Here is a 23,878-nt window from a genome sequence, read left to right as displayed (position 1 = left end):
TATTCTTGATGAAAAGTATATTGTATTACGCATTCAATTTGATAACCTAGTCATCACGAAGTGTGAATATACAACTAAGGCTGCTTTCTAGTAATATGCTGTCTGGAGAAATTACTTACCGTAGATGGCTGGATAGTCACAATATATGATGATAATGGTACGGCTCCTGTATTTAATTTGTAAATGTGAATAAAATATACATGTTGTGGTAATAAAAATAGCTACTGCTTTTAAAGTTTGTAAAATGAAACTGCACTTTTGGGCAAAGAAATCCTTGTAGTTGATCATGTTCTTCCCCTTTGTCATCGCTTGGAAGAAAGAAAACAGTAGGTGATAAAGTAAATGTATGTACCTTGCTTGAGGGAATGTTATAGTAAACAGCTGGTACCCACTAAAGAATCGTGACTTTAATTCATTTTCTCCCACACGTAAGATTCCCATTGACGAGCACATAGGTGAGCTTCTTCAGATTGCCCTTTCTCCCGTATTCAGTTTATAAAGATTCACATCAGGGGGGATGAATATTTGAGTGTTGGGTTATCTGCCCTGTATCCCTTGTTATTGTAAGAGACACCTTGGAGAAAGGCATGGAACCATTTATTAAAGTCTAGTATGAGAAGATTCCCTTATCATTTTTCTAATCCAAGAAATCCTGGTCAATCCTTGCGACACCCATTGTTATTATTGTGTTGTAACACTGTTTTGAGATGTGGGAACGGATTACCTTGATTGAATTATTGCTCTCACTAACTACGGTATTTATAGGGTTTGGAATATTTAAACTGGTCATGTGCGTGTGTGATGATATGCGTGTTGTGTTCTATATTAACCAGTTCACTGCGTATTGCTGACACAACATTGAAGGGGCTAAAGTTTTTTTATTACATTAAAACCAATTTTATTACAGAAATTAAAACCAATAATAATTCCCCATAAAAGCGGTTAAATAGTTACATTTTAATTAACCATTCCTTCTTGTGACCTTCCGACTAACTATTTAACTTGCTTGTGTGATGATCTGTGGCGTTTTAATTTCATCATGTGCAATTCATACCTTTGACTGAATAAGCCCTGCAGTGTCTTGATGTGTTTTGCTTCAGAGAAACTGACAATTTGATTGGGCTTGTGTTTATGTTTACAACTCTAGGTAAACACCAATATAGTTTAAAATCATATTAGTATTTCAAGGACTTCATCAACCTGTTTAATTGACTGTGTAGACAAAAATAACATTAAACCTTTTTGAGTGGAAATCAAATACTTTCTTAAAATACTGAGTCAGAGCTTTGCTTCTCCATGGTCTTTGATGATGAAGGGAGCATGTTTTCAGTGTCAAACACACTGGGGTTTTACGTTAGTGAAGAATGAGGGTTTTAGTGCTCCTGCCTCGCAGATTTCTTTGTAACTGTATTCAAGATTTGAATAAATTTAGTCGGATTAATGCAATTTTGGGTATCGATTCAGCATTATTTCCACATCTGTATCTTTCCCCATGCAGTATGTATTTTATTTTTGCGCATACATGTGTATGATTGGATAGTAAATTGAACAGACCTAGCTTAAAATATTATAAATACGCACTGTTTTAAACGAGAACTCGTTAAAAATGACGTAGAAAATGTATAGTTCCGTGTTCTAAAATATGTCTCCAATTTATGTCGTTAAGGGGGACAGCAGGTATAAAATCATAATACCCAGGAACAATATACAGTAGGAGCGTATGGAAAGAAAAATGTAAGGAGGCCACTTTGCACAATGTTAATTTACCCTAATGTATGTAGCTGAATTTAGATAAAATATCAGTTTGTGCCACGGGTATGAGGTATCTCTTTTACCCACAAATGAACAATCTTAAGGTTTTTTTTTTTTTTTTTTTCCCCGTCTGATTGTATTATGTTTTTCCTATCCACACTTACGGGGTAATCCTATATTGTCCTTTGTGATTGTTCCATTCAAGTCTATGGAGATTTGCATTTGAAATTAGTCCAATTTGTCTGCTTCAGATGATATAGAATTAACCCCTTAAAGATGGGGCTTTTTCTGCTTTTATCTCCCGATTCTCACTCTTCTCCCCAAACTTAAGCATCCAGAGCATCACTTCGCTACCCTCTGTTCTCTTGTTACTGCACAAACAAGAGAAAGGTGTAAGATAACAGCTCATTGATGTCCTGGACATGAGGAGAGTTAGAGCAGTAAACAAAGGAAGATCCAGGGCACTACGGATTTGTCATTAAAGTTATCATTTATTAGCAACACACAGGTTCGGCCATCAGCGGGGCCTTTATCAAGTGTCTGGCATACCCAAAAGCCCAATAATGTCCTATATATGGAGTCCCAAAGTCATGTGAAGAACATAGAAAATCAGCACCAGCTGTCCCACATGAAACGATCCCCATTAATCACTCGCTTCTGCGTACCACCGATAGCACCAGCGTGGACGTCTGCGTTCCAGTATAGGTGACGTCATCACGACCTCCAGCGACGATCTTATTGCTCCGCTTTCGAGCACCAGTTGTCCCACGTAGATCGTACTTCATTCATTCATGATCTCCGCTCCCGATCTCTGCATGTGCGCGCATGCCCATAGCTTGGCACCAGTGACGTCCTCGCAGCCTCCAACGACGATCCCGATTGGTCTGGAAATCCTGCGTGTGTTCGTGTTGCCTTACGTCATAAATCTCGGCATTGTATTGTGCTTGTCTGTACTGCTCCAGCATCTGTGGTCTGCTCCATCTCTCCCTGCGCAAGCGCCGAAATCCTCCGTGCACCGCAGGTCCTCCATCTTTAAGCCAAAATTGATGTTGGGGATTGATTAAATTAAAATATAAGTGAAAAATAGGTAGAATCTGTCGGACACCCCAAAAGAATCCTATAATGGTGTATAACCAACCAAAAGTGCAAAGGTTTATCCATGTTGAATACAAATTTTAAAAAATGAGTCTTGTCAATATTCTTAAAGCTTCATTCAGTGATATAATAACTGCTTACTGACCTTTTTTTGCCAAATTTAGAAAGGCTGAGAAGATCATCATCATCAGCAGCAGCAGCAGCAGCAGCAAACATGTAACCTGCGAATAAAATGTGAAATATTCACATACTGTAACTCTTTATCGGTTTGTTAGAAAGCAGTTTAATGATATGAAATCATTGAGACCCCTGTAACAGGACTGTGTCCTTAACAATACCTGCAGTAATTTTCTGAATTTGCTCAATAACCATGAGTCTAAGTGATGCCACTGTGTGCTTAAATTCCATACAGTGTGAGATTAAAGCAGTCCCCTCTGCTTTATGCTTGATCTTGCTTCTATGCTCGATAAATCTAGTCTTAAGCATCCGCCCAGTTTTACCTACATACAGGCATACCCCGCATTAACGTACGCAATGGGACCGGAGCATGTATGTAAAGCGAAAATGTACTTAAAGTGAAGCACTACCTTTTCCCACTTATCGATGCATGTACTATACTGCAATCGTTATATACGTGCATAACTGATGTAAATAATGCATGTGTAACAAGCTCTATAGTCTCCCCGCTTGCGCACAGCTTCGGTACAGGTAGGGAGCCGGTATTGCTGTTCAGGACGTGATGACTGGCGCATGCGTGAGCTGCCGTTTGCCTATTGGGCGATATGTACTTACTCGCGAGTGTACTTAAAGTGAGTGTACTTAAAGCGGGGTATGCCTGTACACTAAACCACAGGGGCATTTAATTGTGTATATTGCATTAGTGGTAGTACATGTAATTCTGCTCTTTATCTCACATTTCTGACCACTTCTCGGGTGGCAGAACTCTTTACCAGTGTTGAGGCTGTTGCACATTGAGTAGCTAAAGCATCTATAGCATCCAGGTTTTGGGACACTAAGAAAATGCAGTGCAGTGTAGTGTTCTTTCCTGTCTGCATGGATGAGAACATCTTTAAGACTCTCACCTCTTTGATAGGCAAACCTAGGGTATTCCTTACAAGTTAAGCCCAATGTCTCATCCAGCTGTAGCACCCTCCAATGTCTGCGAATAGATTGCTTAATAAAGTTACTAGCAGTAGTAAATTTACTCAAAGGTCATTCTATCCGAGTCATCATGTTGTTGGTCGGACTGCTGCGTTTTTTCAAAAGCCCTTTCTATTGTTGACCTTTTATGTCCGCGTGCTAGAAATCTCTCTTTGATATCTGTCAGTCTGTTCCAATTGCTCTGGCCTATCCACTATCCTTGTAGCCCTGATTTTTTGGGAAAATGGCAACATTCCCTTTAAATGATTCAGGGTGAAAACTAGATCCGTGAAGTGTAGAGTTTGTCTGTCGGCTTCCTGTATAGGTCTCTATGTAGTTGATGCCCATCATACGTGATTAGTCCATCTAGAAATGAAATTTGCGTTCTACTCCAATTTTTTGTGAAGCAGACTGGTGTGGGAAGTTGCTCCAAATATGTGAAAAAAGCAACCAGTTCCTCATCTGTCCCATTCCAGATGAAGAAAAGATCTATATATCAACAGTAATAGATCATCTTGTCATGATATGGTATTATAAATGAACCTTTCCTCAATCTACCGTATATAAATTCAAGTAAGAGGGTGCCATGTTGCTTCCCATTGCCGTTCCCATAGTTTGCAAGTACTGTAGAAACTGGTAGCAAACCTGACATTATTTTTATGCAGAATGAAATGTAATAAAAGTATAATAAAATCAACAGGTGGATTTGCTACGTGTATTGGTCAATTTCTATCTGAAAACCTTTAACCCATCAGTGTGGGGTATAATGGTGTAGAGACTGGTGAGGTCCATAGTTACTAGAAGACATTCTCTGTCCGACAAAGATCTAATCTTGTCCAGGAAATCAAATGTATCTTTTACGTATGATTTGCTCTCCAACACCATAGGTTGTAAAAAGGTGTCAACATAAATAGCTAGCGGCTGATTTATGGAATTCGTTGCTGGGATTATTGATCTGCGGGTGGGGGGGCTATACGTATGTAAGCTATTATGAACCTTTGGCAGTAAATATAAAACCAGATGCCTCGGGTTTTGTCATCGGTGAGAATTATTTTTCTGCTACAGTAAGACAATTATTGCCTAAACCCGGTTGCAGGATTTTATGAATCTCCTGTTATATATTGGTAGGGTCACGGTTTCGCTTAACATAACAGTAAAATAAGATAAAATGCTACAAGTTGTCTTTTTTTTTTATTTTTTATTTTGCATAGTACCTCCCTAAAATCCCCCATAAGATGGTAATGGTAGCACATGAAGGGAAAAATCCAAAAACAGACTACTGTACATAGTGCAAAAATAAGTGCATGATTCAATGGAGGAGGCACACATCTCTCCACACCCAAACAAGAATACACTTTTATTGTGTGGTCTGTGCACCACCATTTAGTCATGTCTTAGTATTATATAAAGATGCACACTATGGTACAGTATTTGTTTTTTGTAATAAGTACTAGCGGATACTACTTGTTAATAAGTGACAATTTATACTTGGGATGCGTTTCCCCTCACCCCACTCTGAGTTTTATCAAGAAATAACATACAGCCAAAATAAATATATATTTATATGGTTTAACAGAGAAACCAAACAGTTGGCACTTTTTATTTTTTTTGCAGTATCTTATGATTGAATACATTTAGCCATTGCAATGTATTGCTATAACATCAATAACTATAAGGCAGTATCTAATAATGCGTGCAGCAGGGATTTAAAGCTGACTCGATGGCTAAATCTGACATGGAAAAGCTGGGTTCTAGAAAGGAGGGGTAAAATGTCACCTTTCTTCAATTGTGTATACTTGTAGAGGTTATCTCATCATAGCAGCAATGTCCTGTGTTTGATAAGCTTGTGAAGGACTTCTTTTGAGTGTTGCAGAGGACTTATGAAGGAAAGTTGTCTCTCCACCATAAAGGTCACAACCAGCATTGCAGTTTGTTGATAAGAATGGAAGAGCATTTAACATTGAAGAGATTACATACAGTAAAATTAGGAAGCAAATTGTATTTCCAAACGATGTTGAGCTTAATAGATGTTTAAAACTGAACTTTCACTTTTCTATTTTCCTAAGCTCCGCACACAGATTTTAAACATTTGACAAATATGATTATACACTAATCCTTTGTTTCTAAACTCTGCAATAAATATTGGCCTTCACTCTTTGTGGTGAAAATATATTGCTTTCTCCTCTGTGCACACGCAGGTCGTTTTTCAGCATAATATTATTAATAGCATAATCTCTGTATGCCTCATCCATTTGGAAATGTAAAATAGAGTTCTTAATTTCAGCAATTGTATTGGCCATTGTGTTATTCTTCTTACAAAAACTTTTGAGTTTTACTTTTTATCATTTGATATTTTTATCCCAGCTTGTGCGGGAGCCCAGAGAGTTTCTCATTGTGCACATCTTTTATTAAACATATCAAGTACTGTGTGTCATTACAACAGGGTTACTTTCAATGCCTGTGATAATGATGTTAAGCTTTATAATATCTTGACTAAGATTACTCACCTACAACATGTTTCTGTTTCAGATTTTGGATTTGGTAAAGGGCATGCATTACCAGCTGGCTTGTCAAAAGTACTTTGAGCTGACACACAATGTAAGTACATGTTTAATTTTTCATACTGCAAAACTAAGCTCTGCTTTGTGTCTTTAGGAAAGACCATTGAAAATGCATCAAACTGCTGTGGCTCTTCTAACATTACAACATTCATCATTTGCTGTTGTACTGTACCTTGTTAATTTTAATGAGACATCAGTTACAATACTTATTGTGGAAGTCATCCAATCTGTTTCGGCATTATATTATGAAAAATGCTACATATTTTCATTTGTTGAGACAGTGATAATCTCAGGGGATGAAAATCTTGCTTCTGATTTTCATTTACAACTGGTGCACTGTACATGGGTCTAATGTTCCTTAGGGCTTCAGCCTTTAAATTTCCCTTTCTTTAAATATGTTGCATTTTTAATCACAACACACATTTCAGCAGCTGGCTTGAGACATCTTGAGACCATAGATGTGTTTACTGAAAGTCGGGGGAAATAGTAATAGTCGGCACTCCAGAGGACTAAACGTGAGAAATATATTATAGTATAAGATCAACGTTTCAGTCTCAATTTGGACCTTTGTTCAATACTCTGCTGAAAGTCGAACAATATTTTCTCAGAAAGGATTACCAAGAAATGGGTCAGCGTGGAAATCTAGCCCTGAAATGCTAACACAGGCATGTAAATGATCTGATCTATGATGATGACTAGGTTTTGTATTTAAAAAAAAAAATGAAGGAACAGTAACTTGTAAAAATTGGGCTGCAGGAAATGCAGTCAGCAGCAGTTGTTTCTATGGTGTGCTGCATAAATAACAGTGTCGGGAAATAGAAACAAGCCTGCATGCCAGTGGCTTTTGTCAATTGCGATTTGCAAAACTTTTAATATAGCACACCAAAAGATCTTATAGTGAAATAATGTCTTGTAGAACAGCAGTGCGCAAACTGGGGGGCGCAAGATTATTTAGGGGGGGCGCAGGCAGCGTGCGGTGAAACCTGGGGGCGGGCAGAGCTGTGCATGAGCGGCCAAAAGCTCTATGCTGCTGCTGCGGAGGCGGGGCTTTGCTGCAGGGGCGGGGCTTTCCTTCCCTGCACACAGACATCCCCTCCTCCTGGGTTACCCGTCCCAGTTTTCAGCAGCATGGGGGACAGGAGCAGGCTTACAGTAGTACTTCCTCCCCAGGTGCAGGTGTGTGATTTATGATTGTGTGTTGTGCCTGTGTGACTGTTGTGATTGAGTGTGTTTTCTGTGTTGGTTGTGATTGTGTGTGTTGTGTGTTGTGATTGAGTGTTGTGTCTGTGTTGGTTGTGATTGATTGTGTGTTGTGTGCATGTGTTGTGATTGTGTATGTGTTGGTTGTGAGTGTCTGTTCTGATATTAGTGTGTGTTGTGATTGAGTATGTGTGCTGTGATTGTGTGTGTTGTGATTGAATGCAGCGGTGCGCAAACTGGGGGGGCGTACGCTCTCCAAAGCGGACGGGTCACGTGAGCAGTTCAGCCAGCTCCATGACATCCACGGCGGCACCCCTGACACTCCTCCCTGTCACCGCTGCCTGCAGGACAGGAAATCGACTGCTGCAGGCAAGTGTGCGCTGCGTCAAGGCGCGCACGCCCGCTTCCACTATGGCCGAGGCCTAAGGTGAGGCAGAGGAATGTAAAGCTTTTAAAAGTGATGAGGAGAATTAAGTGTGTGATACGGGATTTGATAGGAAGCCAGGAGAGGGATTTCAGAAGGGGGGATTTTGAGACCGATTTAGTAAAGTGTACAGTGATTCTAGCAAAGCGTTTAGGATAGATTGTAGGGGAGACAGGTGAGAGGCAGGAAGGCCGAACAGCAGGAGGTTACAGTAATTGTGACGGGAGAGAATGAGCGCCTGAGTCAAAGTTTAAGCAGTCGAGCAACAGAGGAAAGGGCGTATCTTTGTAATATTGCGGAGTAAAAAGCGACAAGTTTTAAATACGTTTTGAATGTGAGAGACGAGTAGAGTGTCACCATAGGCAGCGTGCTTGTGCTACTGAGTTTATGTCCCCCCTCCCTCTTTCCCACATCGTTCACCCCTCGTTCCCACACTGGTCCCCTTCCCCCATTTCCATGCCGTTCTGCCCCTCCCTCATTCTCGCACCATCTCGTCCCCCACATTCCCATACTCGAGCATGTCAGGGCTTGTTGCGTACCAGGTATGTCAATAGTTCACCAAAAAGGTTAATCTTCTCAGTTTATATGAGACCTATTTTTGTCACTAAGTGAGATAAGCGCAACCATATTATTTAATGTGTTGGGCTCATTTATTTAAAGTTGAAATTCACAGGTTAACAAAAAAAATAAACTAGATGTGAAAACAGTCAAACTATTGTATAATACTTGCATGACATTTTTGAAAAATAAACATGCAAGGGGAACCCGCCTCTTTAAAGCTGCCATACCAATTATTGATTGGTGTAGTACCAACACTACTACTATCTACAGTAGGTACAAAACAAATCCATAAACCAGGGTGTTCTATCCAATACTACTGTTTATATTCAAAGCCTTTAGAGGAACGTTATGCACTTATGTTGTGTACATTGGGGTTAATTTATGAATTGCAGCTCAGGGCTATTTACTGACCTGGGCATGCCCTGGTTTTGCAGTCCAAAATTGCTGGGTTTTTGTTTTTTTTACTATGAGTTGGTATAATTAAATATTCCAAATGAATATGAAGTAATATTGACTAAAATGGAAAATAGATGAGGGAAAAACTGTCTGATTAAGTAAATTCTATGTAATCTGAATGCAAAATTGGTTACTTTGAAGATAAAAGATCTTTATGTACAGCTCAACCGCGATCCGTTACAATGCAAATCCGCTTATAACGCGATGCAAGCTTGGCTCCCAATTTTCGTATTTATGAATACTTTACAACACGATTATTGGTATCTTAAATACTTTATTATACAGTGCATACAATTGTACATAATTTCTAGCGCGATGTGATTCTTTGGACCCCAAGCACAGCGTTATAAGGGGGTTGAGCTGTATTACATTTAAATGAAAAGATTGCATACTTTGGAACTTATTTTGACTTATCTGAATATTTAGTAACTTAAGCGTATTTAGTAACTTAGAAAATGGCAACATAAAAATCAGTGCAGTAAAAACATACATTAGCACAAATAGTGTGCATGCTGTGTATCCTACAACTAATGACACAGCTGCATGTACTGTAAAGATGGCACAGCCCGCACTCCTTGATGTATTCTGCTAGGATTGTTTTCTGCAAAGGGATTTTCTATTTATTTTCTCTCCTTAACGTGAAACAGATTCAAACAAATTCTGGTTTTCAAATGAAGGAGAAGTAAGTGGAAGGACTTTCTCCCTTTGATGTCTTAGGTCTTTGCAGTTCGTCGTCTACTTTGTTTTTTTTCTTTGTTTTTTTCTACTGACAAGTGTGTTACCCAAACCTCTGGTGTCACTTAACTCTTAGGCCTCGGCCAGGCTCCCTGCTGGCGTGCTGAGGCGCAGGGAAAGCGGGTGCTTTCCCTGGCCTTGCGGTTGCTTACCGCACGCGTTGTCCGGGGGGCGGGCCAGGAGCGGGCACGTCACTAGCCGGGGGCGGGCCAGTGACGTCACGGAGCTGGTTCGCCCTCATTGGGCGAACCGCTCACGTGACCGGCCTGTCGCGCCAGCAAGCGGGGAAATTTTAAATTCCCCTACGACCTACGCTTCCGCGCGCTTGCGGAAGCGTAGGTGAGCCCCTACTAAAGCCGCTCTAATTGCGGCTGTAGGGGCTCAGTGCTGAGCGGGAGCGCCAGCAAGCAGGAAACATGGCCGAGGCCTTAGGCGAGATTATAGTAGCGGCGTGACGTCACGCGCAAAACATGCAATGAGGGCGTGGCGGACGCATCACCAGGCTGTGTCGTCCTCATTGACTGAACCGCACACGTGACGTGGCCTTCGCGCGAAAAAAGCCAAACAAATTAAGTTTTATTTTCAAAAATCGCCCGCACTGTTGCTCTGCAGCGCTCGCGCGCACTATGGACGGCCTCATTGAGGAACACCTGTGCGCGATGTCGCCCGCGCGCACTCGGACACTATAATCATGACCGTATGTATGTTTAGATGTGTTGCATTTTTAAATGCAAAGGGCCTCTAAACTTGCTACGCTGCCAGTCAGCCAATTTTGATAGCACCTGGAAGGTATAATAAATTCATGTACAGTACCTGGTAATTTTATGTACATTAAATGGGTTCAAATATATATGTAAAGTAAAAATATGCTATACTAACAGTATCTATCCTTATATTAAGTTAAGTAAACTATGTGTGTTAAGTAATACAGGCATACCCCGGTTTAAGGACACTCACTTTAAGTACACTCGCGAGTAAGTACATATCGCTCAATAGGAAAACGGCAGCTCACGCATGCGCCTGTCAGCACATCCTGAACAGCAATACCGGCTCCCTACCTGTACCGAAGCTGTGCGCAAGCGGGGAGACTATAGAGCCTTTTACATCAGTTATGCACGTATAGGACGATTGCCGTACAGTTCATGCATCGATAAGTAGGAAAAAGGGAGTGCTTCACTTTAAGTACATTTTCGCTTTACATACATGCTCCGGTCCCATTGCGTACGTTAATGCGGGGTATGCCTGTATGTGTGATTTTAAGAATTTATTGCAGATCATTCAGATTTTCCCAGTGTCCTCTAAAGTGATAAGTATATGACCCATAGTTCATTGATATCATAAACTACAGAGTATTACAGACTGTTCCACAATGCCTAGTTGTAGTTTGTAATATGAACTGCTCCATTATCGGCTGCCTTCACAAACCACTTGATTAGGCCCTGAAGAAAATCCTAAGTGTTTGAGTATTGCATCAATTGCTTCAAAACCACATTTGCTTAGACTGAAATGGGAGACTGATGTTTGTGTGAAGGTCAATGTGCACAAAATGTTCTGAATCCAAGCAAAGGTGTGAGATAGCATCACTTACAAGATGAGTGGCAGCATCTCCTGGAAATATATAAAGCCTTTCCAATGCAGTATTATTTATCATTAGTACATTTAATGGTTATTTCAGTATATATAGTATATTTGGATAATGCACACATCCATTGGTTAATGTCAAGATTTGGAAAAATAAATGGTATAATTTAAAAAGCATAATCTTATGGAAAAGCAGCTGCCCTTTTCCGTTATATGCAACACTTTATTTCCTAGGTGTATATGATCATAGTTGTTTGTCTGGCAGCTGCTTTATGAAGCTTATCCGCTGTAAGATTATTTTGCAGCAGTTCATTGTAAATCATTTTCCATGTTACACAATGTTTTGCAGATAACTCCAGTGATTATGGTAGAATGAATTGTTGCATCGCCTTTGAAATAAATACCTTAAGAATGTTAATCCTTTCCCCGGAGACATTCTTATTTATAAGCAACCCGAAAACCTGTATTTATTTAAATTTGCAATAGCGGTTTATCATAATTTATCCCATTTTGTCAAAACCATCATTTTTCTTTTTTTAGTTATTGCACATACGGTAGTATACATTATAATTCTGAATGTCGATGAAAAGTTTAAATGTGTTTACTGTATGTTGCACTTATAGCTTCAAAACAGTTATATCTAAATATCATATGGATATGATATTCTAATAACATACCCCAAAAAATCCTGTAGCAAAACATACTGTAAATGCTTTGTGCAGAATTCTACCATTCTGGATACTATATACCATATATCTTAGAAGTTTCATGCAACCAATTGATTTACTTTGCTTTTATTGTACCTGCCTAGTGTACTCGTAGACCCAAGCTCTACTATGATCTTTATCTTTTACTCTAATATTGCTTCTTTCTGTCTTTTCACAGGTTGATGATTGTGGCTTTTCATTGAATCATCCAAATCAATACTTCGCTGAAAGCCAAAAATTACTTGCAGGTGGTCGGGAAATCAAGAAGGAATCAAACCTTCTAGAAAGTAATCAAGCAAAAACAGCAAGCGAGAAGTCTACCAGTTCAGCCTCTACTGCAAGGACTACTAGCACACAGCCAGAAGAAATTGAGGATCTGGAGAAGATCTTCAGCGAATACTAATTCTAAGAGGTCTTCCAAACTCTTCAATTGTTGTCTTGATCCATGTTTAGCCCCGTCCGTGCTAGTTGGTTTGTTTTACAGTCGCCTTTGTCTCTTGTAGAACGCATGGAAAGGTGTGTCAAACTGAAAGCAATACAATTCCTTAAATGAAAGAAAAAAGACGTTTCTGAAGCCTGCAATTATTCATTCCAATATTGTGTGGTTTGTTTGGTTGTATGTTTAAGTTGGTTTGAGGGTCTGCTGTAATGTTCAATGTTCCTTTTCAAGGTGAGAAAAAATAATCGTTTGCTGATTCTATTATGTGCTCTGTATTCCTTTTTTTTAGTATGAGTTTCTAGCTATAGCTGTTTGGAAGAGAATAACATTGCACATTGCAGAGAAACATTCATTATATATTGCTTTCACTGTGTATCTCTGTCTTACATGTTATACTTTTTTGGCATCATTGTGTTATTTTAAAGTAATTTCTCCAAATAAAATAAATTTGAAAGCTTTTGTTCTCTCTAATTAGGTATTAAAACAGTGAGAGTCCTTATGCAAAAAAACTCTAACGTGAAGAATGACAGTGAAACACAAAATATACTATTTCTGTATAGTATACAGTATATTCATGACTTTCCAGTGAAAATTAATCTGGGGTTTGACGTTTCTGAAAGTTGTGAAACATCAGTTAAAACAGCAATGCTAGATAGAAAAACGGCTATATTTTTACTGAATCATGGAGATTGTGTTCTTCATGTCGGAGATGGATACTTTTTTCTATTATTAGCCATAATCAATCAATTGCCAATCTGGATGCGGACACACCTTGTCCACTAGAGGTTTGTATAAGGAGTTAGGAATCAGTCCAATGTATTTTTTCTGAAGGTTTCGACAATAAATAATCCGGGTATGCTTTGTCTGGTATAGAATATATTCTGTCTCTCACAAGCAGAGAAACCGGAGGATGAAAATACGATTCAATGTATGAAGGCAATCAAACTTATACACTGTTCATTACGACGTGATTCTCATCATATTAGTCATGCATTTGCACAACACCTCCTCATCAATATTACAATTTCAATAGTTCCCGACTGAAACATATTGCAGAAGTCAGGGCCCCTTTTGAAATGTTACAATACTAGAGAGTAAGTTCTTCTACAAAGAGAAATCTCTAATACTGAGCTAAAGTAATCAATACAATAATAACGAATAGTTTGTGTGTGTGTGTGTGTGTATACACACACACACACACACACACTATATTCATTATGCACTCAATCAACTCCTATCCATGCCTGATACCATAACTGATTAGTTTTAATCAGCTTCTTTACCATGCTTTATTGTTTTTTTTGGTAACCTGATTATTATTGTGTCAGTGCAGAGTTTAAATGTATGTACACATGTCTGTGGTTCATGGTATTAATGCTTATGGTGGTATACCTGCACTTTTTTATTTTGATGAATCTGTTCGTGCTGCACAAAAATACATCAGTTAGGACTAAAATAAAAATCTATATGTAGTTCCTTAAAAGCAAATTAGGTGAGTGACAGATGAAAAGGTGAAGGGGGGAACACGTAGAGTTTCCTTTTTGTCTTAAAATTACCATTTTAATATTTCTATGCACATTTTAAAAATGTTACTAAAATAACTCCACAATTACAATAATTTTAATTATAGCCTATTATATAGACTATTCCTTTCAGTATAATTTTATTGGCAAAGAAGGCTTGCAAACAACTTAATTGTGTCTCACTAACCTGCGTAGGTTGTTCTTTCAGAGAGTGACATTTGAAGCTTCCAATTTTTTTTTTTTAATTAAATGTTTTTGCCTAAGAATAGGGGACCATAAAAGTGTACTAAGGAAGAGCGTTATATAAACAGGTAGCACTGGATGAATTAGCAGTGTTGTCATGCAGTAAATGCTCAAAAGCCTGTGAATACGGAATATCTGTTCTGTGGAACCAGGGCTGGGGCACCATCTCAGTATGATCAACGCTGCTTGTTCTTCACCCAAGGGCTGCATGCTTTTTCTCAATTAATTTTGTTTTATGTGAAGAACAGGCTGCTTTGTTCATATCCTTTAAGGTTATATAGTGATGACTGAATGAAATTAGTTTTAGGAACTCAAGCATAGACATTTTAAATATTCCCCTGAAGTATTAGATGAAAATAAATATTCAAACGACTGGCAGTTGGAAGAACTAAATTCAATATAAAATATGCTTCATAACTGACAATACTTAATAAAAAAAAAATCTGTCTTCTTCACTGGTGCTTATGTTTGTAGTGATAATGTTAATATTATTGCAAGCTTCACTGCCTAATTATGTTATCTGCTCTCCTACATTAATTGCCAAGCAAACAAGACAGACTACTTAATAGAGAAGAGGTGGACACTGACTAACTTGTAAAATAATTACATTTAGTATGAAAACGTGCCATTCTATTAGTAACCAGCCTCTGTTGAACTCTATTGTATAAAATATTTTATGCACAGCAAAAGTACACATATCTAGAACTCCAATGCCTAAATATATTTTTCTACGGTTGTATGCACATCCCCCTGTGTTAGGCTGAACGGCCTGTCGCTCACCCAGGGACAGCCAATGAGACTGCACATTGGCTGTGTCACATATGAAGTGTCTGTGAAGTTCAAATTGGGAGTGAAGAATACAAGAACTGGATTCTGCACTTCATCATCAATCCTTTAACTGAGAACTTAGCTTTCTAAATGCTGACAATTGTTTTTTTTTTTTTTTTCACATCTAAAGACTAGCATTGTACGCTGCTAATTAACCTTCAGTGCTACACTGCCCTCCCAGGCCTGATTTATACACCTGCTCTTTCACATTCTACTCATATCCTACAATACCTGGGTACTCTCTCCTCCTACTTCTCTCCATCCATCTCAATATGCCTTCCTATTGCTTTTTCGGTTTGCGGTTTCCTCACATCTTTGTAAACTTTTCTGTTCTCTCCAACTCCCCCACTCTCCTATCCACATATCTCATCTCGCCTTCCCTCCACCTATGCTTGTGCCTATTCACTGCACCATTATGTACACAACTTTCCCAACAAGTTCTACACCCCTCATGAAAAGCAACCCCATAAATCCTCTTCTCACCTCCTCTCCCTCCCTTTAGGCCTTGATTATACCAGATGCCGTTGAGCGGCTGCGCGATCTGTTGACCTCACCCTGCACTGCCGCCGAGCAGCAACTTGATTATGTAGGAGAGGCAGAGAGATGTGGCAGTGAGCGGATCACCCTCATTGGCTGAACCGCTCACGTGACACAGCCATTGCCTGCCAAAACTTTTGAAAATATCTTCAGGAGACTGCAGCTCCAGGCGCCACACTGGTATGTAAACATCGGATTTCAGCAATTTGTTTTCTAGGCGCGCGACACCGTCAGAGATATATGGTATAATCACAGCCTTACTGCTGGGGATATCTCTCCTAATCCTGGACCCAGCCATATACACACCTGCTCTTGTTAACGCCCCCTTGCTTCTTTCCCTGCTAATAGTGTTAGACTTAAATTAAGTTAACTTAATATCAACCAACCTTGAAACTCACCTGTCAAAAGAAGCCTGCACTCATGGCTACTGTGCCACACCCACAATTGCTACCTATCAAACATTGTGGCTATGCACTGCCATCTAGTGCACGTATGCCTGCTGTCTCTACGGTTCCCAACATATCACTTGGATTGTAAGCTCTGCGGGGTAGGGATTTCCTTTTCTATTGTCCGACTGCGGCGCTTATTGTATTATAATTCCCTGTATTGCATTGTCTTTGTACAGTGCTTAGTACACTGTCGGTGTTATATAAATAAAGTTATGTATACATACCGCCCTCCCCCTTTGTGATAAACTGAGCATCCTCTCACTCATCCAGGAAATACTGGAGATGGGGATTTTAATGGCAATGAAGACCGCAAGGAGAGGCGGGAATGTAATATGCACAAAGAGGAGCAGACACAGTAAGACAGGGAGTGCAAAGAGGAGCAGGGCATGGTGGAGACAGACAGACAGAGGAGAGCAGTGTGCATATGAGGGAGAAAAGGGCAAGGTGAGTAGGAGGAAATAGCGTATGGAGAGGAGGGAATGTAGTGTGAACAGAGGAGCACGGCATTATGGAGGAGGAATGGGAGGAGAGGACACAGCGAGAGAGATGGCAAGGAGTGGAGATCGAGAGAGACCGCAAGGTGAGGAGGAGACGGATGATGGGGAAGAGGGAATGGAGAGCAGTGGGCAAATTGGGCAGGGGGGAGTGCAAAGAGGGGAGGAGAGAAACCAAGGTCAGTATAAGGAGGAAACAGAGATCAAGGAGAGGAGAAAACAGATGAGATAAGTAGAGGAGGGAGTGTGTGCACACAGAGGAGAAGACAGTAAGGCAGGGTGTGCAAAAAAATGGTAGGGAAGAGGGGACGAGACAGCAAAGCATTACAGGGAGTGAAAACAACAATTAGTGTTTAATTAATAACCTTTCAGATAGCCTAGATTGGTGTATGTTACAACAGGTACAGCAAGTATTATTTAATTGTATTAAATGTTGTAATGCAGAATAATTACTTTTTTTTCTCCCTGTAGACAGTAAACGCCATGATTGCAGTTGGAAGGCCAGAAATGTAGCCATGAAAATATTTTCAGTTATGTTTATGAGACTGCCATCTTATTATTGACAATATCTTGATAATCTGGCAGGAGTAGCAAGGTGGATGTGCCTTTTGTGGATCAAGAAAAAAAAGCTACAAAACTTATGTATTTGTGGATTCTAAAGCAGTGATGTGGCAAGCATTTGATAATGAATAACTAACTTAAATTGAAAATTCAATTAAGAGTGGTGTTAATCTTAATGCCCCAAAGAAAGCAATATGAGCTTTTTAAATTCACCCAACAACTGATTAGAAGTTGCATTTTCCATGTTTCTAATATAAGAACTCTCTCTTAACCATTATAATCCATAAATCCTACTGGATGAGGGAACAGTCAGTAAAGCAATTTGGACTGTGATGAGAAACTGAAAAAGGTGGGTGTTTTTGGGAGACATTAATCTGTACCTGGCAATTTTAATGTGTTCGCTTTTAAACGACGTCTGATTTTAACAGATTTTTACTATGTTCCAGAAGAAATTAAACCAGGGATTGAAGCCAGAACATTTCTTTGAAAAAAAAATCTTGACTCCATTAGACATGTTTTTAACACTACTGTATGTCAATAATATGGTTAAAACTAGGGTCTGCAAACACACATTTGTATCATTTAACTTTTCTAGAGAATGATGAAAACGAACCATTCGTAGCTCACAAGACAGCCGTTGGTAAGTGAACCCGTGTTCACAGATATGTTATTAAAGAATTGGCATGATAACAGCGGCGTTGCGTGCAGGTATTTTATGGTGCTAGCAGTGTGATAAAACAGCAGTTGATCCATATGGAAGATAATAAACCTTAATGCAGGGAGGTGGAGCTAATAAGCTCAGTGCTGACTGTTGGTAGGTATATCCAAACAAGAGGAAATATATTATACAGTACCTCTATGATCCTACTCCATGTCACAGTCTGTGTCCATCTCCATCTGGTCTCAGCGTGGTGCACAAGGTGCTAGATGTCCAGCGCTGTCTTCCGGAGTCGTCTGCGGTGTATTCTGCCAGTCTCAGATCCTGCACTGCTGCTGTGGGTCCGTGTCCAATTAGATGAGAGAGCCAAGAACAGCAAACAGGATTGGCAGACAGCCGAGTGAGCCAAAAGCACTCAACTCACCGGGTGGGGGGCGAATTAAAAATATTTATTAAGACTACATAAAAAAACATGTGAAACATGAGAAGGACACAAAACAAAAACGAGTGGTTCTCCCATGCGTTTCACGCTATAGTAGTGCTTTCTCAAGAATATTTTTAATTCATCCCCCACCCGGTGAGTTGTGAGTGCTTTTGGCTCCCTCGGCTGTCCGCCAATCCTGTTTGCTGTTCTTAACTTTTCTAGAGACCTAATGGTTTATGTATCAGGCTTATCAGCCAAAGTATACTAAGTAGCCCATCAAACCCCATTTCAAAATGTAATCAGTGTAATTAGGATGTAGTGCAACAGTTTTGAGACTAAGTGCTCATTTATAGTGCTCTGTGGGGAGGTGAGGACAATTGGGTGGCCAGTTGTTGTTGACCCTCTTACACACACATACGCACAAGTAAGCATATACAGTCCAATACAGGAAAGATCAGGCTGAGAGAGAAGTAAGAATAAATATGTCAAGAGGGCTACAGTAAGGTTGAAAAGACTAGGAGAATGAGTGAGGGAGAAGGCATTACAAAAAAAAAAACCTTACGCATTAAATAAAGACTTGAAGGGAAGGAAGTAGGCAGAGAACAAATGATGCAGAGTTTAACCTTCAAGGAGATTGGGGTCAAAATGTTATAGGTACCTGATAAAGGGGGAGAACCCCGAATAGTTGTGCTCTATGTTTCAACTCCACTGTGTGGCAACAATTTTATTATGTCTTAGAAGAGGCTATAATTGAAAGTGGAGTCTTGTTTTGCTACAACTTTGAGATCTTTTTGCTTTGATGCTGCGAGTGATGGCAGCTGTCACTGTGGTTTTCTGCACCTTCAAAATCTATAAACCTCCCTTTTTAAAGGATGAGGATAACTACAGTACTGTATGACATTGCTCCTCTATTCTGGCATTTTCCTAATCTTTAAGTAACAGCTTCCTTCAATATTTCAGTAATTATTCCATCTTCCGCTGGGAACTTGACATTCTTCAAGGATTTTATTGCCTTTGCTACTTCTTACTGAAGGACGTGTGGTACATAGCTGGTACACAACCGCTCCTGGGTAGAGTGACCGTGGTCTTGAACTTTCTCCATTTGTAGAAAAAGAATAAGAGCATATAAAGGAAAAGATGGGATATCGTACAAAGTCAAAAAGATTATGATTTTCCAAGATTACTCAATCACTGTATCTCAGAAACCAAGGGATTTCAGGAAGGTCTGTACGTTTCTCTTTAAGCAACACTAAAAGTTTTCACTAACATACCCTGCCACTCTAATGATTTTTTACAAACTCTGGAACATCGCATGATGATACAGCAGGAATTTTGGTCAGAGAAAACCAAAAGAAAGTACCCAATTATTCCACTCTACCTTAGTTTATCAGAAAAAGTATGTAATGTATATGTTTAATCAGCAAATTGATATAATCATATGTAAAAAGTAGTGAAATTAATTACCTGGGCAGAATAATATATAATGTATATAAACAATAACCAATTGTGGGTGACCGTACCGCTCAGCCTAATACAAAGTCAATAATAACATATAACAGGGTTTAATAGGACAAATAGTAATCGTTTTAACAGTGTAGGTTCAAGAAGAACCCAGAAAAGGTCCTATGTCAAGCACTCGCTGTGGAAAAAAGGAGGTGGATAATTACTCCATGAGATGCAAAATATCTCTACAAATGGTCTATCGGCTGACATATATAATTCATATATGTCCACATAGGACTAAAAAGTGGAAAAACAATAACATTTTAATAAACATAATTAATAAACAAGTGAACATATGTGTTGTGTACTAAAAATCCTCATAAGATGCAAACGCCATAATACATGTGATAGATATATATACCTCATATTCCTAATAGTATAATCACCTATGTGGAAAATAAGGTGATAGAGGTACACATGAGATATCAACATCACATCAAAACAAAATTAACCCCATCCTTACCAGGTTCCTAAATGTAAATAGAACCTAATGAAAAAGGTTGTGTAAACCTAATAATATTGTGATATGCTATATTACCAGTTGTATTAGATCATTCCTCAAAATATAAAGCGAATGGGCATAGTTAACAAATACCCACAGAATTGTTTAGCAAATGTATAACTAAAATTAATGTTATATCCAGAAGTTTAAACGGATAAATTCTTAAAAGATGATGAAATAATCATATAAGAAAAGTTGAAGATAGTGATTAAAAAACAATCACAGCAACACAATGAAAACCAAAACAACAACAAATATTGTATAGTAGTTGTGTAGGAGTGAACTGAATCTAATTGGACTGCCTCTAGAGTCAATACGGTCTCAGTTGGTATTTCATTCTATATACCTGGATCCCACAATACCCATCTTATTGAATTAATATTGGTGTAGTGGAACTGGTGACACAGAGTGAATAATTGCTATATGGCAAAGGATCTCTACAGGTAAGGTGAATAGATGAGACCCGAAGGAGTCGGTGTTTGTTATTCAAAGTGGATCCTGCATTCGCGTTGTAGGCCCCTCTCTTGCCGCCTTCACAGCAGGTTCTCCCCAGACACTCCTGACGAAGCCGAATCCCCAGGCGAAACGCGTTGAGTGGGAGGTTCCTAGTGCATTTGAGCTGAGAGGAGAGGCTTTGAGCTGAGAGGAGAGGCTGTGAGCTGCTCACACGCCGCCAGACCCGATCCGGAAGTGACGTCACACACCGCATCCACGAGGAGGAGTAAATGCAGGAGCTTCTGTACCCCGGGAGATGTGGATTACAGCTCATACCTGGACGGATAGATGCCAACATGAGGGGTGGTGAGCCTGCTCGGCACTTGATTCCTCAGTCACTCTTATGTGTGTATCAGTCCATTTTTAATGCATCATTGTAAGTGCACAATTTATATTTTAACCATAAAACATTGTTACTTAGCTGGTCTGTGCTATGGTATTCTTCCTTGTCTTTCTCATGGGGATCCTGTCGTATTGTGAATCCTGCTGAGCTGTATTCCATCTACCTTGGGAGTGCCAACCTAAGAAAATACTGCCTCAAGTTCTATCTGCTGGGAAGAGATTATTATCCCCCTGCACACAGCTCTTATACTTCTTACAGTTTGTAAGTAGGCATTTCAACAGAGCCAAGAATTCCTAGAACTTATTTGGAGATTTAAAGCACCTCTATACTTAGATTTTCTCTGTGTTTTTGTTTCCCCTCTATGCTCCTCCTGGAATCTGTGAAACATATTCTACCACCTGGGACAAGTGAAGACGAATCCCACCAGAGGGTTTGAGCAGGGGGTTTACAATTTATTTCATTTATTTGTTTGTATTACACAATGCACGAGTATTGTATGCACATTTTTGTGATATATTCATTTATCTTCACTATTTAGTTAAGATCACTCTCTAAGTTTTTTTGCGCCTAATTTCACTATATAACAATATCTCCCCAGCCGCACGCCAACTCTTCCTGGCGTGAGGATTTTGGGAGAAACTCGCCATTCTAGAGCCGCGATTAACCTCGATAAATTAATCGAGGGTACTAGACTTACATGAGTTTCATAACCTGCTGTTAAGTGGCTTATCGCCGCGCACCCGGCGATGTTTTTTTGGCAACTGCAAAAATTGGGATGCATGCCTTTATCACCCACTTATCGAGGCTTACAGAATAGCAGTAGGCATTGTGGCCGAAAAGGCCTCGATATGTGGGTTATCGAGGCTTATAGAATAGGCCCCTATATCTCTATAAATTAAGACCGTCAGAGCCATGGGGGGAAGTTAAATTTAAAATCATGCACAGCGCATATCTAGCTTTAAACAATACATGTCCGCCCAACAATGAAGTATCTAACCAATGCATCAAGTGCCAAGAACCAAAAGTAGATCTCAAGCACTGCTTATAGACGTAAAGTATATCAACATTTGGGACAGGGCTATGGAATATATAATAAAAACAACCAAATTTACAAAAAAAAACAATAATCCTTTGGTATTAATATTTGCCAATATAGAACCGTACACATGTAGAATAGCCTCCGTCCGCTACTCTCCTGTTGGGCCCCAACAGTGTAAGTCCTGGTAAGTACAGGCAATGTGAGAAGTTAATTCTCTCATCAGGGCCTAGCTTGATATTGCAGCTTAGATGCAGTGTTACTGTATCCAGGGGCAGGCCTAGCAACTACCAGAGTGTGTCACCCTGGGGAGGATACTGGTTGGGTCACATACAGTTAGTGTGATGCCTATCAGTATCAGACCTTCCCTGTTATGGGGCAGGGTTACAAGCCCATCTCCTGGGTAGACACTGGCACTCTCCCTGAAGCCAGGGAGTCTGTCTTCCCTCCCCCTGAGGAGTGAAAGTGTGTGATATCCTGAGCACCATCAGGGATAAGGAGCTGGATGGGACCTGCAAGGCCGTTTTCCTTAAAGGAGGGCTGTAGAGTCTGTCTGACTTCTGCTGTGTACAAATAAAGAGCAGTTGAACCATCTCCCTGAATGGCGAACTGTCTGGACAATAAGAAGTTACCAGCATGGACCATCCTGGGACCCCAGGATCCTTGTTGCTATGTGAGAAGGAAGCACCCTGAAAGCCTGTCCTGATTCTCCCCATGCCACCGCGGAGAAACTCAGAGCCTACTGGATTACCAATAGGCATGCACTGCACCAGGAATACACAGGCAGCGGACAAAATCTCACAGGGTGGGGGTGAAGGTGCTACACACACACACACACAACCCCTGTAAGCTCAAACCCATAGCTGACTACAAATGGAAATAAAATGAGAAGAAATTATTTCATTAGCAGTTAGAAAAACAATAATGTTAGAATGGATCTCACCCACCCCACCAACAAGGGAGGTAGTGTGCAGATATCTATTTAAACTGATGAGCATAGATAAATTAGAAACCAGCTTCCACAAAAAAACAAAGACAAAAAACGTCTTTCAGAAATGGGGATGGCTCATCAACACACTGCTAAAAAAAAGGTGAAATTAGACATAGAAAAACTGTTTGAACACACAACGTTGCACCTTAACAGAGTTATAGGCAACCAACACCAAGGACACAATATGTAATCTTAATTGCTTTTCTTTTTATATGGTACTGGTGACATAGAACAGGAACCTCTTACTGACAATGATAAATATATAACAAGCTAATTAGAAAGGATGAGAAATAGATCCCACGGGAGGGAGGAGAATGAGAATTAAAGGTTATGTTAAAGTTTAAAATAAATAAAAAATAAAATAGGGAGGCAAATAATTAAGATAGAAAACAAAAACACTAAAAAAACACCATTCAAAAGAGTAATGTGCTTAAATAATATGGTGTAATAAGGACAGTCATGCATCTGCATTTGTATAAACTGTTATATGTATAAAGGAAAATAGACATTTTGTAGATAAAAGTGATCATAGAAACATTTTATTACTATGTATATAATATCGTATGCTATTGAATACAGAAAAACTTGTGTCATGTATCATCTATTTAAAAACATTCTCTAATAAAAAAAAAATATATAT

At 39.5% G+C, this 23,878-nt stretch overlaps 1 protein-coding gene across 2 annotated transcripts in view; it reads left to right on the top strand.

Moving 5' to 3' along the window:
- PRIM2 (DNA primase subunit 2) overlaps window positions 1–13,108 on the top strand; it is a 225,584-nt gene extending 212,476 nt beyond the window's left edge. For both annotated transcript variants that reach the window (XM_075598113.1, XM_075598112.1), the window contains 2 exons: window positions 6,517–6,585; window positions 12,391–13,108. In XM_075598113.1, coding sequence (XP_075454228.1) covers window positions 6,517–6,585; window positions 12,391–12,615 — 294 coding nt within the window. In that variant the 3' untranslated portion in view covers window positions 12,616–13,108. The remainder of the gene's footprint in view (window positions 1–6,516; window positions 6,586–12,390) is intronic.
- The last annotated feature ends 10,770 nt before the right edge of the window (window positions 13,109–23,878 follow it).

The sequence above is a fragment of the Ascaphus truei genome, chromosome 4, assembly GCF_040206685.1.
Source record: "Ascaphus truei isolate aAscTru1 chromosome 4, aAscTru1.hap1, whole genome shotgun sequence".
Lineage (NCBI taxonomy): Eukaryota > Metazoa > Chordata > Amphibia > Anura > Ascaphidae > Ascaphus > Ascaphus truei.
This window is presented reverse-complemented; position numbering and strand designations above follow the sequence as displayed.